The following is a 17,434-nucleotide window of genomic DNA, read 5'->3' on the forward strand; positions in this document are numbered from 1 at the left end:
TATTAGGTTCCGAATAGCGGTACAGTTGTTTAATCGATAATAATTACTACGAGTTACAGACATCTCTTTCTCGCTCTCACTTATGGGTGTGACGCACCAAGGTAGAGTGCGGTGCGATAGTGTGTTACGGCCTTAATATGCTAATTAATGGTAACGTAACAAGTGTTATAGTATACACTATTAATGGTAAGCGCTGTATAGTTTTTGTATTGAGAAAACCAATTTGAAATGATTACTTTTATTCATTTTATTATGTACAAAATTAGGGAAGTCCCGGCGCTGATTTATCAGGCACATCTTCCACTGCTATCTTGGGCGAGTCCGTTTCTTCAGCATCACTCTCGTCCAAGGCCGACTCAAGCGAACCACTCCAATTAAAGTTGGGGTTCACATTGAGAAGTTCCTTCACGTCGTACACGCGAGTTTGGCCTTTTATGATTTGTTGGCAGGCTTCTTTCTCTTTGGGTAGAGCCAGAATGAAAACTAAAAGCTAATAGGATAAATTGTATTCAGCTGTTAGAAATACGTAGAATACGAGCTACGGGGATGAACCTACGGAAGTCATCGTAGGCATGAAATATACCCCGTATGACTTGCGTTGTCCCGCGCGACTCTACATAGGTACATGTATGTATGTCAAGCGCGACTTCAAAGTACTGCATGGAGTCGCGCGCAACAATGCTAGTCATGCTAGGGAGTATCATGTGGTATGTACCTATAGTAGGTATTGGTATATAGAAGTAGTAAATAGAACGAATATATGCATTCTTTTGGGAAAATAAATTTTGGTTTATAAGCCAAGTAAATTAAGTAAAAGTCTAAATCGTACTTGCTATACAATTAAATAGACTTTATAAATGTTCGATGAAGGGCATACAAGTAACTTTCTATTTCCACTATAAGATTTATAAGTAGGTAGTAGGTACCTATAGTACCGGCCAAAAATATATCACCCTTAGGTTTTTACGGCAAACCGTTTTTAAGGATTCCTAGTTGACCTTTTGCCGTAAAAAAAGGTGATAAATTTTTGGCCGGTACTATAAGTATATATATTTATATATACATAGGTATTATACGTAGAAGAGTATATATTACCTCAACTATAAAAACGGAAAAAAAAATAGTGAACTGAATAACCAGCGCAGTCATAATTATTACATAGAGTTCCTCAGCGCATCCACTCAAATGTATAGACGAGGTTCCCATCTCCGTCAAGTAGTTCGATATGCACGATCCTGATTTGCAGCAACTAGAACATGATACAAATATGTTTAGGTACCTTTACACGGCTTTACACGGTACCTAATACTACCTACCTATATATAATGCAGCTCTATTTCACTTGGTCACGGCATCGGCATCACGCGTAAACGCGAGTGGACCAATTTCTCTAATTCTTTTTTGTTGTGTTTGCTATCGTCAGGAGAAGGCTCTTATTCATGAAAGATAAGACTTTGCAAAAAAATATATAGATATAGGTGAAACGAAGTTCGTCGGGTCATCAAGTATGTAATAAATTTAATAAATGAAGATTGCAGGAAGAGAGTCAAATATATAGTTGTACAGCTCCACCAGGCGTGGCTCACTCCGCGATTTCGTCGCTTTGCTACAGGTAGCTAAAAGTACATCCGTTCGGCCCCAATTTTGGGGTTTGCCATAAGCCGCGCGTGGCGCTGTCGCCACCTAGCGGCCATATCTGTGCTGATCGCAACAGACGCGTTTTGTTAGGGAGCGAGTCTTCTGTACCTAGTACTATTATTTATTCTGTGGCTCCACTAAGAAATTATTATTTAAACTTCACAATCGAAACCCTGGATGAAAGTTTACAACCCAAACCGACTATGTCCCTGAGATTCATATATTTATTCTGACATTGTGTACAAAGTTTATTCATGGTTATTTAAAGAGTACATCTGACTGTCTTATAAGTTACAGCAGTTTGACAGCACTGGTTTCCCTCAAAGGCTGCTGACCCTTTTGTTTACCTGAAAGGAACGCTATCAGTAACAAGCTCCACTCCCTTCGAACGTAGTTTTGTATCAGAAGTGGGATCCCATTCGTAGTCGCGTGTGAAATCGTACCAATCTTTGCTAAACCAATCCGTATAGGAGTCAAGCTGAAAGTAAAGTCATCTATTTACAAATACATACATGATTTCGATAATTTAAATGCCGCTGAAGTACCTACATAAAAAATAGGCCTTTCAACGGGCTAGCTGTAGGCTATATTTTCGTACTTAACTCAATGAAATATCTCAAATATCGTAACACAACATAACATACCTACCTAAATATTTGTATTACCCTCGCATCATCATCACGCAGCATTCGCTTTTTGCCAGGTAAAAATAGCCTTGAAGAATTATATACTCTTTCCAGCTCGTACATACACGTACTTACATACATATAAATAAAACAAAGGAAAAAGAGGATCGAGCAAATTGTCGCAGGCCTTTTTAAAACTAGATGGCGCTGTACAGCGCCATACGATTTGTGAAAAATGAATTGTTGAACACTTAAACACCCGACATATACAAAAGTACATTGAAGAAATGATTATCTCTTATTTTGAATATACTAAAATTATGGTAAAAATTACATACCCCACAACATCTGATTCCCCATTGTATACTGTCCATAAGGTGTTTGTGTTTAGCGTCGTGCCTATAATTGTTCATAGCTTCACAAATGGATTTTTTGATGCAAATTTTACAGTGATAGATCTTGTACGAGCAAAGACAGGTACCTATAAAGCTTATTATAATTATCGTTGCCATGCAGACCCAGAGATCCCAACAGAAAACTCTTGTATAAGGACTGCAACAGAAGTAAATTGTTACCCTATGTCCTATCCTCTCACATATTAGGGGTTGTACACAAATCACGCGAGGTGTTTTCGGCTACTTTTTGACCCCCCCCTCCCCCAACGTGATCTATCGTGATTTTTTCGTGCCCCCCCCCCCCCATCGAACCTCGCGTGATTTGTGCACAAGCCCTTATTTAAAGAATCAATCAATGTGGCCCATAGACTAGGAATCCTCTAGACCGAGTTTAGAGCAATTATTTCATGCAACCGATGATGCCAAAAATGCGGGGGTGCGCGGGACGAGATGAGCGAAGTCCCGTGCCGTGATTGGTCCGTTCAAAGACACGGACATCACACAAAGACACTTTCGACTCGAACATGGAATAAAATTACCGTATGCGTGGAGGATGTTTTGTCTGTGATGTGGCCAAACTCTACTTCAGAACTCAGTTGAGATAGAGATCTTTATTTGCATACCTACCAGTATGTTACCTACATAATTATGTGAGTACATAATGGACCCTGGAAAGGGTAATAGTAAGGGTAGGGGTGTACTGACACCCCTCTGGTACTGACCAGACTTTAATTAAGACTTCAATGGATGCATATTCAATCTCATGCTAAACGAGACCTTAAGATAATTCATTCATTTTGTGTAATTATGGGTTTTGAATTATTTTTGTAAGATAAATAGGAATATATTCCTTAACATTCGCTATATCCCCCTAAAAGTAATTCTTAGTGAGTGTATATAGTTAGGTACCTAAGTTAAATGTAGGTAGGTAAGTTAAATATACTGAACTTTATTTTTTCCCCTTTAGATATCATGTGGAGCAAGTAGAAATTCGTGGGCAACATAACGATTCCAGTAAGCAGTGATAGCGAAAGAAGTACGTCCATATGCAGCATTTCCACAACTATTGATACACCTGTAATCAAATGCACTATCAAACGACAGTTTTTGGGCGTAAATAGTAAAATACACCTAAACCAGTAGAGTACGGTTGCGTACTGTTTTGCCCATCATTATTGAATCATATCACCTAAAATAAGTATTCCGTGAACAAAGTTTTGTACGGAACACTAAAAATTTGGCATTTTTTTGGCATTTTTAAATGAAAACTTGGACCAGTGCTTGTAAGTTCTCCACCATACATTTTGCTCAATGCTAACAAGCCAAGATAGTAACAACTAAGAAAAAATGTGATGTTCCACGGCAAAAGATACCTTATGGCTATTGGCGCTTACGTCGCATAGCGCCACAATAATATTGGAACAGCGTTAATAATAGCGTAAGAGCCAATCGCCATAAGGTACCTTTACCCGTGGGACGTCACAAATGATCATGACGCCTTCATGGACCTTTGTGTTATGTACTCTCGATTATCAATACTGTATGAGTAGTGAAAAAAATGGGTACCTAAATATTTTTGACTGCCCTCACTTTCCTATGTATGTAGCTGTTCAAATGTGACGTCCCACGGGTAAAGGTACCTTATGGTGGTTGGCGCTTACGCTATTATTAACGCCGCTCCAATATTATTGCGGCGCTATGTGACGTAAGTGCCAGCCGCCATAAGGTACCTTTTACCCTGGAACGTCACAAATTTTGTAAAAATAGACTATACACTTATGGTACTGCACTTACAGAAAAACAATACCGATGTACAAACGATCATCACCAGTGTGGCTAGCGACAAGTACCAAACGCTCCAAACTATAACGGGGTGGTTATGTTTGTCATTATCTACTCTCCTTCCTCTAATGCCAGCTTTTTTCCAGCCTCCGCACATATTTCCTTTAAAATACAATATTTCGGTAAAGTGATCTATTAACAAATCTTTTTGACAGATATTATACTTCTACAGATTCTGATGACCTTTTGTGACATTAGCATAAATCTCCCATAGAGTTATTGATTAAATAATATTTTTTTCTATAAAATTACGGCCTCGTTTCGTCATCGTTGATTTTGGCAGATTCATGACTGGGTCGACCGTCCAGTGGCGCCCTCATTAAGGGATTTTTTTTCTAATAAACTAATTAAAAGTAGTAAATGTTGTTGCAGTCTGTTCCGCGACTCTTCTCTTTCTGCAAAGACTCTAGTCTTACTGATTCTCCAACTTTTAATCTTTGTCGCATAGTTTCATATTAGGGTGATATTCCAACTGTCCAATCGCTTTACACAAAGTGTATTTTGTCTCACATTTTGCTTAATGAGAAAGTGAGACTCAATGATATTGGACAAATAGAATATCACCCTTACTTACCACTTTATCATTATCACATAAACGAATAAATGTGGCCACCATTTTCCGTTGATGATACATAAAGCAAAAAAATAAAACGGAAAAAAACGACGTCATAATAAAGTAACATTATAATTTCCAAGCATTTTGATATTCGAGCTTAGAATAAAATTTATCAAAAACTTAACTTTTTTTATTCAACAAATTGGCAGTGTATACTTAAAATATTATTTATGTATAAGTGTAGGTACGTATAATATAAATTGTAACAAAAATATAAATTTTTACTTACTCGTGGGTTGTTTACGGGTACTCTCAATTCAACATTGGCATTTAGATTTTGAATAGGATTTCATAACATTCACGCGGCGACGAGAAAAAGACTAGCGACCAACTATTTTCTCGCACAAATAACATCCTGTCAGTAAACCATGCATTATTAATATAAATTTTAAAATTAAAGAAAGACAAAGAGAATAATTATTCTCTTAGTCTGTTTCCAAGACATCTCCCATCTTCTTCAGGTCCTTGGAGACTTCGAACTCGCACCCCGTGGCCACAATCACGTCTTCCACCGTCACTCCTTCGGCCAGCTCTGTCAGTGTCAGGCCCCTCTCCTTGTCCACATTGAAAACCGCCTGAAAATTACAGTTCATCGTCAGTAGTCTTTTATTGTACCTTAATCTAGATAATTAAGAATAAGAATAAAAGAATAAGAAACCATTAATTGCCACACAAAAAACATTATTCTCTAAGAAACCTTGGTTTCTGAATAGAATGGAATTTATTGGCATATCTTTTTTCTCAAATATATTTATAAATATTCGTATAGCTTTGTTAGCAGACAGGTTTTTTTTTATTTCATTAAAATAAAATCGCTATATGCAAAGAAAAAATGTTTAAAATTTAAACCATAAATGTTCGCGCCAAAAAGGCTGTTGCCATTCTTGTGCTATCTGTGTGTTAAGAGGGACAGGGAAACAACATATCGCATTCTCGGTCCTTCTCAGCAGACAAGATTTTGAAATAGAGTTACACTAAAATCGCTGCAGACTTTTCTTGGTCTCTCTCTATGAAATTATGACGTATAAATAAGTAACACTTGCGCTGCGTATGCTATCAAAATCTTTGCAGTCTTTTCTTAGTCTAATAGTCTAAATTCAAATTTTATATGGGACGATAACCCGTCGCGCCTACATTTTTTAAATTTGCTGCTCTTTTGTACTGACGGAAATGTCTTGACAGAGTATAACCCCTCCCGTACCTTTTCAGTGATGATCATGTCAACGCAGTTCTTGCCAGTGAGGGGTAGATCGCACTCGGGCAGGATGCGGTGTCCGCCGCCCTTGGTGGTGTGCTCCATGGTGATCACCACCTTGGTGCGCGGCGCCGACACCAGGTCCATGGCGCCGCCCATTCCTTTTACCATTTTACCCTGGAAGCAAAGCATAGCAAATCTATTCTTATCTTTAGGTATTTAACATGGTATAATAATATACTCCGCCTGGTACTCTCTTCCCGTCTTTTCTAGGTCACCTGACTGACACAAGCCTACGTCATCATGCGACAGCGCTATATGATAATATGCGATAGCGCTATATATAGCGGCCATGTTATTGTGACGTAGGCTTGTGTCACTCTGGGAAGAGAAGACCATGTTTTATTAGACTATGGTATTTAAATAAAAGTAAACAAAATCTGGCTTAAGGAGCCATTTGAGGGTAGATGAAAATATTACATGATCAAATAATGTAGGTTAAAGTCAAGTCGTTCAGTGACAGATCTAGGCGCTTTTGTATTTGGTTGGTTAGCCCATAAATGTTATAATTACCCGAAAATATACAAATGGTTTGTTAATTTTATTTCAATACCTAATGGTACACAGTATTATATATATACATAATACTGTGTACCATTAAGAAGAAGTAAGATCCAAAATGCGACGTACCACGTGCTCCATACCACAGGGAAGCGTTTTGGGATGTGTACTATTTATTGCATATATAAACGATCTACCAAAGGCCATAAACGATAAATGCATACTTTTTGCGGACGATATATCCATACTATTTGATACTACCAGCGACCAGGAATGTAATACTCGACTAAAAACTATATTAGAGTCCGTTTCAAATTGGCTAAATAATCATAACCTTGAAATTAATTATAAAAAAACCAAGGTCATCCAGTTTAAACCTTTTCAGAAGAAACCTCTAAATATTGACTTATCCATAAACAATAATCATATCGATATAGTTAGCGACTTTACTCTTCTCGGTTTAACAATAGATACACATATAAACTGGAAAGACCACATTAGCAACGTAAAGACAAAACTTTCAAAATTTATTTACGCATTGTGTGCAATAAAACGAACTACGGATTTAAACTGCGCTCTATCTGTTTATTATGCGTATGCCTACTCATGGCTACGATACGGTGTGCCACTATGGGGAGCCAGCGTAGATGTCGACGACCTCTTCAAAATGCAAAAAAAGTGTATTCGCATCCTTGCAAACATACGAGTACCAGAAAGCTCCCGCCCATTCTTTTCAAAATTTAAATTACTAACCCTACCATGTATATACATATTGGAAACAACCATGTTTGTAAGAAAACACTTACACCTATATGAAATGCGCAAAAACCTAGTAACTGGCAATACGAGATGTAAAAATCTACTAGCTATCCCGACGTGCAATTTGGTAATGTATCAAAACAGCCCCCATGTAAGAGCCATTAAAATATATAATAAATTACCCCACAGTATAACGACCGAGATTAGAGATAGCGTATCCAAGAAAAAGCTTGTAGACCTACTGATAAAAAAATGCTACTATAGTATAGACGAATTCCTTAATGACAAAGATTTAAATTGACTAGACACTTAATTAGATGTGACAAATACTATTATAATTAATGAGAATAAATTTAAATATATGTAATTAAACTGTATAATACCATTATTCATTAATCTTTAGTACTACATATAAGATGTTACAAAATATAACATAAGTATAGAAATAAGTCATTGTAATGCCCTCACAGGGTAGCATGTACTATTCCTAAGATATATAATTAACACCATGTATTCTTATGCATCATTGTACTGTACATGTATACAATAAATAAATACATAGTTTTGGGATTTGTCATATAAATCTCCAGATACAAGATAGATAGGGGCCAAATTCTACATGTACAACTGTCAGATTTCGTATCCACGTCAAATCAACAGTTGATATTATTGCATGTTGATTCTATCAAGTGTTGATTTGATCAGTATCACTTGGTACAACCAAAACTCAACTCTAAACTCGGGTGGTTCGGTTTGTTTTGGTTGTCACCAAACTGTTATCACTAATGTCAAATTTTAACGTACGTATTCGAGAACTTATGATTTTTCCCACATCAACGTGAGATCAACACGATAGGTCAAACGTGGATTGTCTAGTCCCGGTCCAGAGGGCCTACCGCAAACCACGTTCGACGTGTTGCCTCTCTGTCGCACTTGTAAATTCGTACGTAAGTCGAACGTGGTGCGCGGTAAGCCCTCAGATCAGGCAAATATAACGAGGTCGCATCGTCATTGAGTGACCAAAACGCAATCATTCTCTTTAGATCCAGTATATAAATTTGTATCTAGAATAGTGATGTCACCTTATATGCAAAAATTAAGTAAGTCAGCATTTGCTCTTCATAAACTTTCCAAGGTAGTAAATAATGAAGCTTTACTTGTTGCATATCATGGACTTGTTGCATCGGTACTACGATATGGAGTCATCTTTTGGGGCAATGCAACTGATAAAGATGCAGTACTTAAAGCCCAAAAAAGATGTGTACGATGTATGTGTGGTCTAAAAACTATGGATAGTGTTATTCCGTACTTTAAGTCACTAAACATCCTAACTTTGCCCTGCCTATATATCTTGGAAATTTCTATGTTTGTAAAATGTAATCCAAACCTTTTTGATAAAATTGCTGACACACGAAAGCTTCCTGTACGATCTCAATATAAAAATGAATTATGCCATAAAGTATGTAAAACAGCCATGATGCGCAAAAGTGTGCTAGGAATGGCACCTCAAATATATAATAAAATTCCGAACACTATAAAAGAATTAAATATTGTACATTTTAAGAAGACTTTAAAATCACTGCTAATCAAGAAATGTTACTATAGTATACAGCAGTTCTTGAATGATAATGATTTATAGCCCGTTTTCTATTTTTGTAATTTTTTCTATTTGTAGTTCTCTATGTTTAAAATTTTCATTGTTGACATTCTTTAATATTTATAGTTTTAAATTATTATTATGAATTTCTGTTCTTATTTATTATTTTTGTAATTGATTTGACTAATGAAGGATGAGTATAGTTCGACAAGAAATTGTAATAAATCATTGAGGGCGCCACTTCCTACGTGACTGTCACATTTTTTTTTTTTAACGTAAAATGCTTAAACATTTCAGCAATTTAGTATGCAAATTTTTTAGTTCCATTTCATTTAAATTCTACTATTTTATGTCGCACTATACCCTAGACTTGTGCATGTTTAAACTTAGTACAGGTAAACAAATTCGTACGCCTAGTGGCAAAACATAGCGTTCGCAATTATGCTTTAACTATAAGACCAATACAATGTACCTATGTTATAACGAATAAATGCATTCTGATTCTAATTCTGATTCTGATTCTGATGCATTTTAATATGACTATAGTGTGTTCATGTGTTGTACTATAAAATTAAACGCCTCTGATTGGAAAGTACTTTAAAAAGCCATTAGCGAGACGGATAGGGGCGGCAAAATCTGCATAGCCTACGGGCGGCAAATGTCTAAATCCACCACTGGTTCAGGGGTTTGCCATATTAATCTCTAGATACAAGGATAGATCAGGCCAAAGTGCGAAAACTTACAGGAATCATCCAATTGGCCAAGTCGCCATATCGCGAAACTTGCATGGCTCCCAACACGGTGAGGTCGATGTGGCCGCCCCGGATCATTCCGAAACTGTCGTCCGACGAGAAGAACGATGCACCTGGAATATTGTTATGAAAACTTAGCAAAGTAATCAGATTCTTATATGTTTACTTTGCGTTTTACTTTTTCTAACCATGTTAATTAAAGAGGGACAGGTAGACTATCTCGCCGCGAGATACTGTTGCGCCAATCATGTGCTAGCCCGGCTGGCTCACAAACAAGTAATATAATAAACGTTCTTCGCACCTATACAATATTTTAAACAAAGCACTAGATATATACCCAAAGCTACAATACGATGTAAAAAATAAGGTAGTAAATTGGTTAGTAGATAAAAATTACGATCAGGTGGAAGACTTGCTAGGATATGTAGCCTAGCCAAGCCGCACAAGTACACACACTCACACACACACACACACACACACACACACACACACACACACACACACACACACACACACACACAATAGTTAAGTATATGATAGTATAATACTAAATAAATTGTAAATTAGATATGGAAGAGCGGTGCCTCCCAGCACAGGTTATTTTGTAAATAACTTACAGGGAGACACCAGCCATTGGTAAAAATATGTAATGGTTTTTAATGAAATAAAGAATTTTGTATTTGTATTTGTATTTTGTATATGTTTCTTTAAGTATCCAGGAGTATCGAGGTATGGGTCATTTAATATAACTGAATCTGAGCAAAGGATGCATCTGAACAGTCAGAATTGATTCTGAACAAAGGAACCGAATTTTGAAATATTGATCTAGTGCACAAGCATAGTACCTACGATTTATCGACCACACAAGAGTCAATAGAATTTCAACCTTAGTAGGTACATCGAGTTAAGGTTCAAATTAGAATGTACTTTCGCAAAATAAGATTCCTGTTCAAATGAAATGAAAAGTATTTGGAATATATTTGGATTTTTTCGGAAAACTGCAGTCTAGATTAGTGCGACCTATAAAGGGTTAACCCTTTTTTAACCTTTTCAACGCCAAGCGGCGCATCCATTTGCCGTGCCACTGACGCCACGGGGATAAAATTTAGTTTTGTGAATAAATAATGCCAACCTAAAAGTGGGGAGTTTTTCAGTAGATTTTCATCAAAAAACGATCGACGTCAAATGCCGTCTTTGGCGTTGTTGTCACGATTTTGCGTTGACGTCAATTGTCGTCTGTGGCGTTCAAAAGGTTAATCATTACGTAATTCAATAACATTTGTACTTTTGTAGGTACTTTGTTCTTTTCAGAAATTATGAGATGCAAGTGTTTATGAAGTAAAGCCTGACCAGTAATATATGATCATTGTCAAGAGGGCGCTGTTATTCTCATTGTGTAGAATGGCAGTTCAGTATAGTATGAATAAATTAGTTCCATTGAAATTCCGCAACATGGCGCGTGTTCATATATTCCTGGTCAGGGCAGAAATCAAAAGTTACCTGGTAGTACGGTGACAGTTTCCTTTCCAGCATTGACGAGGTCTGCATCCACTTGGTCCTCGGTAGGAGCAGGTCCTAGGCCAAGTATACCGTTTTCGGATTGCAGCAGCACTCTCACGTTCTTGGGAATGAAGTTACTGGCCAGCATGGGCATACCTTAAATTAAAAGTATAAATATTATAAAATATATACTTTGTAAAATTTGGCTCTTAATAAAAAGAAACTAGTATATCGTCGGGTGGCAAGCAAAAGTCACTAAGTAGGTACCACCACAAGTTCATAGCCATAGTGAACAATATTACTACTAAACGAAGGTCGATTTTTGTTTATTATTTTTTTTAGTAATTAGTGACTTGCTTGTCACCTGTCGATTTTTTTATTGATTAAATCATCTAGAGTTAGACTAAGAAGAGTCTGCAGCGATTTTCATAGCCCACGCAGTGCAAGTGTTATTTATACGTCATAATTTCATAGAAGTTTGACGTTTAAAATAACACTGGCACTGTGTGGGCTATCAAACTGGCTGCAGACTTTTCGGGGTTAACTCTATTTTGTCTAGTGATTACACCGCTAGCACGCTATTCGCGAACCAACAGCGAAATAATTAATAAAACTATTAAGCATTTGCAAAATAATTGTATGTACATTAATTTACCTATTCCAAGATTTGCATGCATTCCATCCTTAAACTCCAAAGCGGCCCTTCTAATGATCCTCTCCCGCATCAGATCTGCCGGTTTCTTCTCTTTCTGCTCTCCGGTCTTCTGAACGATCCTCCTCTCAATGCGCTTCTCATACTTCTCACCCTTGATAACCCTGTGAATAATAGTTGGACCTAAGTATATTGGGGTATTCGACGAGAATGTCATTGCGTCTCACTCTCTCATTAAAGGCTTGGCCACACACAGAGCGCGACGCAGCGCCGCGTCCGCGCCGCGTCCACGCCGCGCGACCGCGGCACATGCTAACAGGTTACCGACGTCAAACAGACTGCGTCCCGCCGGTATCACGCCCCGCTTCTGTCGCGCCCCGCGCCGCGCGGCCCCTAGCGTCCACGCGGCGCGTGCGCAGCGCTGCGCCGCGCGGACGCGGCGGCCCGCCGCGTCTCGCAAGGTCACGTCAGTAGGATCGGACGTTAGGCAGCGAGCGGTGCGCCGCGTTCCCGCGCGGCCGCGCCGCGTTCACGCGCGCCTTGAGGGCGTGTTGAGAGCGTGAGGCCGGCGCGATCGGCGCGCGCCCTGTTTGACCAGGCTTCGCGTCGGCATCACGCGGCGCGGACGCGGCGCTGCGTCGCGCTCTGTGTGTGGCCAAGCCTTAAGTAAAATGTGAGTCGCAATAGACATTGGATGAAGAAATTGGATAGGTGGAATATACACTATTCTTACGAAATACTTTAGAGTTTGTGTAATCAAATGCGTAAAGATCGAGAATATACTGCAAATTTAAATTGCTAACAATTGTTCGCCAAGTCATGAAGTATGTATTACCAGACCAAATATTGCTTTCTCAGCGTTTCCAGACGTATTAGTAGCAAGCTCTAACGATAGTCTGTTTTGTTCACACCTGTAGTATAGGGGGGAGACAAAATGACAAACTGAATCACACGCCAGTCCAGCTATCATCACCATCATCATCTCAGCCACAAGACGCCCACTGCTGAACATAAGCCTCCCCCTAGGACCGCCATTCGTACCGGTTGGAAGCGACCCGCATCCAGCGTCTTCCGGCGGCCTTAACAAGGTCGTCCGTCCATCTTGTGGGTGGACGTCCTACGCTGCGCTTGCTAGTCCGTGGTCTCCACTCGAGCACTTTTCGACCCCATCGGCCATCTTCTCTGCGCGCAATGTGGCCTGCCCATTGCCACTTCAGCTTGCTACACCGGATGGTGGACTATGTCGGTGACTTTAGTTCGTTTACGGATCTCCTCATTTCTGATTCGATCACGCAGAGAAACTCCGAACATAGCCCTCTCCATAGCTCGTTGAGCGACTTTGAATTTTGAGATGAGGCCGATAGTGAAAGACCACGTTTCCAGTCCAGCTAGAACTTAATAAATAGGTACTTATATACCTGTGTACAAATATCGATGGCACATGTACAAAATCTGGTTCAATTTCATCAACAATTTCCTCAACTTCAGCTATGGTGATCCTCGCAGCTCTGCACATAGCCGGATTAAAGTTACGGGCGCTCTTCCTAAAGATCAAGTTGCCATGTTTGTCTGCTTTCCAGGCTTTGACGAGGGCGAAGTCTCCGACGATGGCTTCCTCCATTATGTAGTTATGGCCGTTGAATTGTTGGACGAGGCGGGAAGCGCTTGGGATGTCGATCTGAAAGGTAAGACATTCACTCTTCATAATTTTTTTTATGAGTGCCAAACTGGCAAAGGCACAGAGTTGACGATATGGGACTTCAATAGTCACCACGGCAAAACCTTATAGTGTACAGTCACCATCAGATATATCGGAGCGGCCAAGGTGCTCACAAATATCTGAACAAACCTCTATTGTCAGGGCGTTAGAGCGCGTGTACAGATATTGTGAACACCTTGGCCGCTCCGATATATCTGATGGCGACTGTACCTATAGTGTTGACTGTAGAAGTGACGTGTTGACTGTAGAAGTTGAAGGTGCCTGTAAGTTATGAATGCTTACTGCTTACTTATCAACAAGTATTAAGTATGCTTTATGCTTAGTGCAATGGTGGCAACCATTGCAGTGCAAAGATTTGTAAATCAAAGAGATACATCATATTGTATTATCCCCATACTTTCCACTAAATTGTTTCAACAACGTGGACAGTATAAATTAAATTCTAAATTTATAGCCAGAAGGTTGATTTTGCTATAAGTACCTTGCCATCCTTGGTGTATTTGATAGGCGAACCACCCTCTTGAATAAGAGTACCATAGCCAGTGGGGGTGAAGAAAGCAGGGATACCTGCCCCTCCTGCTCTGATCCTCTCTGCTAAGGTGCCTTGTGGAGTCAGCTCAACCTGAAATGTATAAAGTCAAAGTCATCAAGTTTTAATTAAGTACTTATAGGGGGTTGGGTGGGGTAACAATATTTAAAAAACCGGGCAAGTGCGAGTCGGACTCGCGCACGAAGAGTTCCGTACCAAAAAGCAAAAAAAAAAACGGGAAAAAATGCAAAAAGAAAACGGTCACCCATCCAAGTACTGACCACGCCCGACGTTGCTTAACTTTGGTCAAAAATCACGTTTGCTTATGGGAGCCCCACTTAAATCTTTATTTTATTCTGTTTTTAGTATTTGTTGTTATAGCGGCAACAGAAATACATCATCTGTGAAAATTTCAACTGTCTAGCTATCACGGTTCGTGAGATACAGCCTGGTGACAGAGTCGACAGACAGACGGACAGACGGATGGACAGCGAAGTCTTAGTAATAGGGTCCCGTTTTATCCTTTGGGTACGGAACCCTAAAAAAGCGCCCAAGAAGACTGGATATAGAAAGCTCATTCAAGATCAATTTGAAAACTGTTGGAGGAGGCCTTTCTTATTTCCTTTTATTATGTATTAATTAAGGTAGATTACTAAGGTAGAAGATTAGTAAGGTAGAAGGCTCAATTATTACCTATAGTTAGGTACACAACATTAGGTAGACCAAGAACAGGAATTAAGAATGTGGGACATGTACACAACATTAGGTAGACCAAGAACAAGAATTAAGAATGTGGGACGGTAGAGGTTAAGCAAAAAAACTCACTTCCAACTCTCCCGTCAGGAACTGCCTTTCAAATTCAGCATTCTCTCCAACATAAGATGCTATCATCCTTTTGATTTGTTTGCTCTTGAGCAATACACCCAGGCCAAAATTCTCCACTCCTAAAAAAAACATTGAATGCTAAGCTTTTAAAATGTTATTCCTTAAGCACCACTTGCATCATCCCACTAACCCAGGGTTAACCGGATAAATCGTTAATTCGGTGTCAAATTGTACTGGTAACTATGGTAACTCCAGGTTTAACTGGTAAACCCTGGGTTAGTGAATGCTGCAAGTGGCCCTTAAAGAATTAAGACCTTATTCAAGTTTCATCTGATAGCTATAAATTCAAGTTAACTATACTTAAATACATTTGCAAGTTACAGAAGTTTCAAATGAAAAAGTACTCGGGAACTTTTGAAAAATGTCAGGAAGTAAGTGCAGATAGTTCCCATTTTAGAAAGTTTCCGATAAGAAATAATTTTATTAAAAAGTTAGTGTACCTGCATTGTTGGAAACAACAGTTAGACCACTGACTTTTTGTTTATTTAAGGCCTGAATAAGATTTTCCGGTATGCCGCACAATCCGAAACCACCGACTAGAAGTTTAGACCCGTCTTTAATGTCTTTTACGGCTTTGTTGACATCGCTGTAGATTTTGCCCTTTTTGCTTGAAGTGCTGTAATTTGCACACGACAGAACCTGAAAATAAAGTATTTGATAATTTCACCTATAATATGTTACGCAACATCGCACTTAAATAGACGAAACTACGTAAACAAAGTTATTAGAAGATTCCACAGTAGGACACTAAGACGCATTTAAAACATCCTTATAAAAACATAGATTAAATAGTGATTAAATTCAAATGAGCACTTACCTTACTTATAGAGTACAAGGGTTTTGTGTTCGCTAAGCTAAATATACGGACAATCGTCATGGGAGCCATTCTTATTCCGTAAGTTTTTAATTTCCGATAAATGCAGCTGTTTTGCCCTACTTTGTTTTTGTTTACTTGTTTACATTCGTCCCTTCTTACGTCAAACTGGCTAGTGACAATCAAAATGTCAAAGATGCCGGTAATAAAAAAAACTTAAAATTTCACTACTATTGTTTCACGGCAAGAGCAGCGAACAAACTGCCGCACGGTTGCTAAAATAGATACAATATAAAATGATAAGATATAATCACTTGTTTGCGTCTTCGGTGGGCAGGTTCGAGGTCAACGGGTAAGCAAATATACCAGATCATGCCATTCGTTATGTAAATTCCACATCAATATATTTAGTTGTTTACACACCACACCTCCCGCTCGGCCTGTTATTTCTTGTTATTTAAGTATATAATAATTAATTCTACGTCCGTTACCACATATTGAGCTTACTTACCTATTTTATAGATACCTACAATGACCTTGTCTTTAACTCTTCAAAGGAACTTATTCTCCTTTTTCTGTTGAAACAATACCATGTTAAACCTCCATACCACCACCAATTTAATTTAGGTACCATGTACCTAATTTGGCTTGATTAAATTTCTTGTCTTCGTAATATAAGAAAAACGTTAGTGTAAAAAACCGGCCAAGTGCGTGTCGTGTCACTCGTGTCGAATCAGGCCAAAATGGTTCCTATCATATTAATCATAATAATACAAAAATCTCTATGTATGGCGAAATTGGCAGCAATTACGTTTTAAAAAATAAGGTTTTCAAATTCAAATTTAAAAAAAATCATGAATTAAAGTACTTTTTTATATTAATAGGTACTATAGTCGGTGTAAGTTAAGAAGTCAATTTTGACCATTATAAATTGACCCTTATATGTATAGTTGGTCAAGCAGATCTTGTCAGTAGAAAAAGGCGGCAAATTTGAAAAATGTAGGCGCGAAGGGATATCGTCTCTTAGAAAATTTGAATTTCGCGCCTTTTTCTACTGACAAGATTTGCTTGACCATCTATATATATATATATATATATATGACGCTAAGGCTATCAGTTAAAGGGTACCTAGGTCTTAGCTTTGTAAATATAAGGGTAAATTCATACGTTCTGTCAAAATTGGCTTCTTAACTCACAAGGACTGAAAGTACCTACATTAAACGTTAAACTTTATGAAATTATGTTGTACTTTTTGTATGTGCAATAAAGTTAAAAAAAAAAAAAAAAAATTATGTTGTTTAGATACCTAAATAACACTTGTATAGGGCTATCACAATTTCTGCCTGATACTGA

General features: G+C 38.4%; 2 protein-coding genes across 3 annotated transcripts; both read right to left on the reverse strand.

The window, feature by feature from the left end:
- Positions 1–243: 243 nt before the first annotated feature.
- LOC134665979 (uncharacterized) lies at positions 244–5,419 on the reverse strand. 2 transcript variants are annotated; one of them, XM_063523037.1, is made up of 7 exons: positions 5,347–5,419; positions 4,454–4,603; positions 3,608–3,734; positions 2,603–2,816; positions 1,986–2,116; positions 1,096–1,249; positions 244–490 (listed from the first exon to the last, which is right to left on the reverse strand). In XM_063523037.1, the coding sequence occupies exons 2-7, from the start codon at positions 4,596–4,598 to the stop codon at positions 263–265; spliced, it is 999 nt and encodes a 332-aa protein (XP_063379107.1). In that variant the 5' UTR covers positions 4,599–4,603; positions 5,347–5,419; the 3' UTR covers positions 244–262. The 2 variants fall into 2 exon arrangements, with proteins under 2 accessions (XP_063379107.1, XP_063379108.1); XM_063523038.1 differs by having other exon boundaries at positions 301–483.
- Positions 5,171–16,356, reverse strand: LOC134665977 (succinyl-CoA:3-ketoacid coenzyme A transferase 1, mitochondrial). The gene is made up of 10 exons (XM_063523036.1): positions 16,085–16,356; positions 15,708–15,906; positions 15,208–15,326; positions 14,335–14,475; positions 13,552–13,811; positions 12,137–12,297; positions 11,482–11,637; positions 9,973–10,094; positions 6,319–6,489; positions 5,171–5,692 (listed from the first exon to the last, which is right to left on the reverse strand). Exons 1-10 carry the CDS (start codon positions 16,151–16,153, stop codon positions 5,543–5,545), a joined length of 1,548 nt encoding a protein of 515 aa, XP_063379106.1. The 5' UTR covers positions 16,154–16,356; the 3' UTR covers positions 5,171–5,542.
- Between the last annotated feature and the right edge of the window lie 1,078 nt (positions 16,357–17,434).

Source organism: Cydia fagiglandana, chromosome 7 (assembly GCF_963556715.1).
Source record: "Cydia fagiglandana chromosome 7, ilCydFagi1.1, whole genome shotgun sequence".
NCBI lineage: Eukaryota > Metazoa > Arthropoda > Insecta > Lepidoptera > Tortricidae > Cydia > Cydia fagiglandana.

Excerpts from the sequence above, each read along its gene's own strand:
- LOC134665979 (XM_063523037.1), bottom strand. The coding sequence starts at position 4,598 with ATGTGCGGAGGCTGGAAAAAAGCTGGCATTAGAGGAAGGAGAGTAGAT. Across the intron at positions 2,117-2,602 it reads GGGGAATCAGATGTTGTGGG|CTTGACTCCTATACGGATTG; the intron begins GTATGTAATTTT and ends CTTTACTTTCAG. Across the intron at positions 1,250-1,985 it reads ACTGATAGCGTTCCTTTCAG|TTGCTGCAAATCAGGATCGT; the intron begins GTAAACAAAAGG and ends ATCATGTTCTAG.
- LOC134665977 (XM_063523036.1), bottom strand. The coding sequence starts at position 16,153 with ATGGCTCCCATGACGATTGTCCGTATATTTAGCTTAGCGAACACAAAA. Across the intron at positions 13,812-14,334 it reads AATACACCAAGGATGGCAAG|ATCGACATCCCAAGCGCTTC; the intron begins GTACTTATAGCA and ends CTTACCTTTCAG. Across the intron at positions 6,490-9,972 it reads TGGCCAATTGGATGATTCCT|GGTAAAATGGTAAAAGGAAT; the intron begins GTAAGTTTTCGC and ends CTTTGCTTCCAG.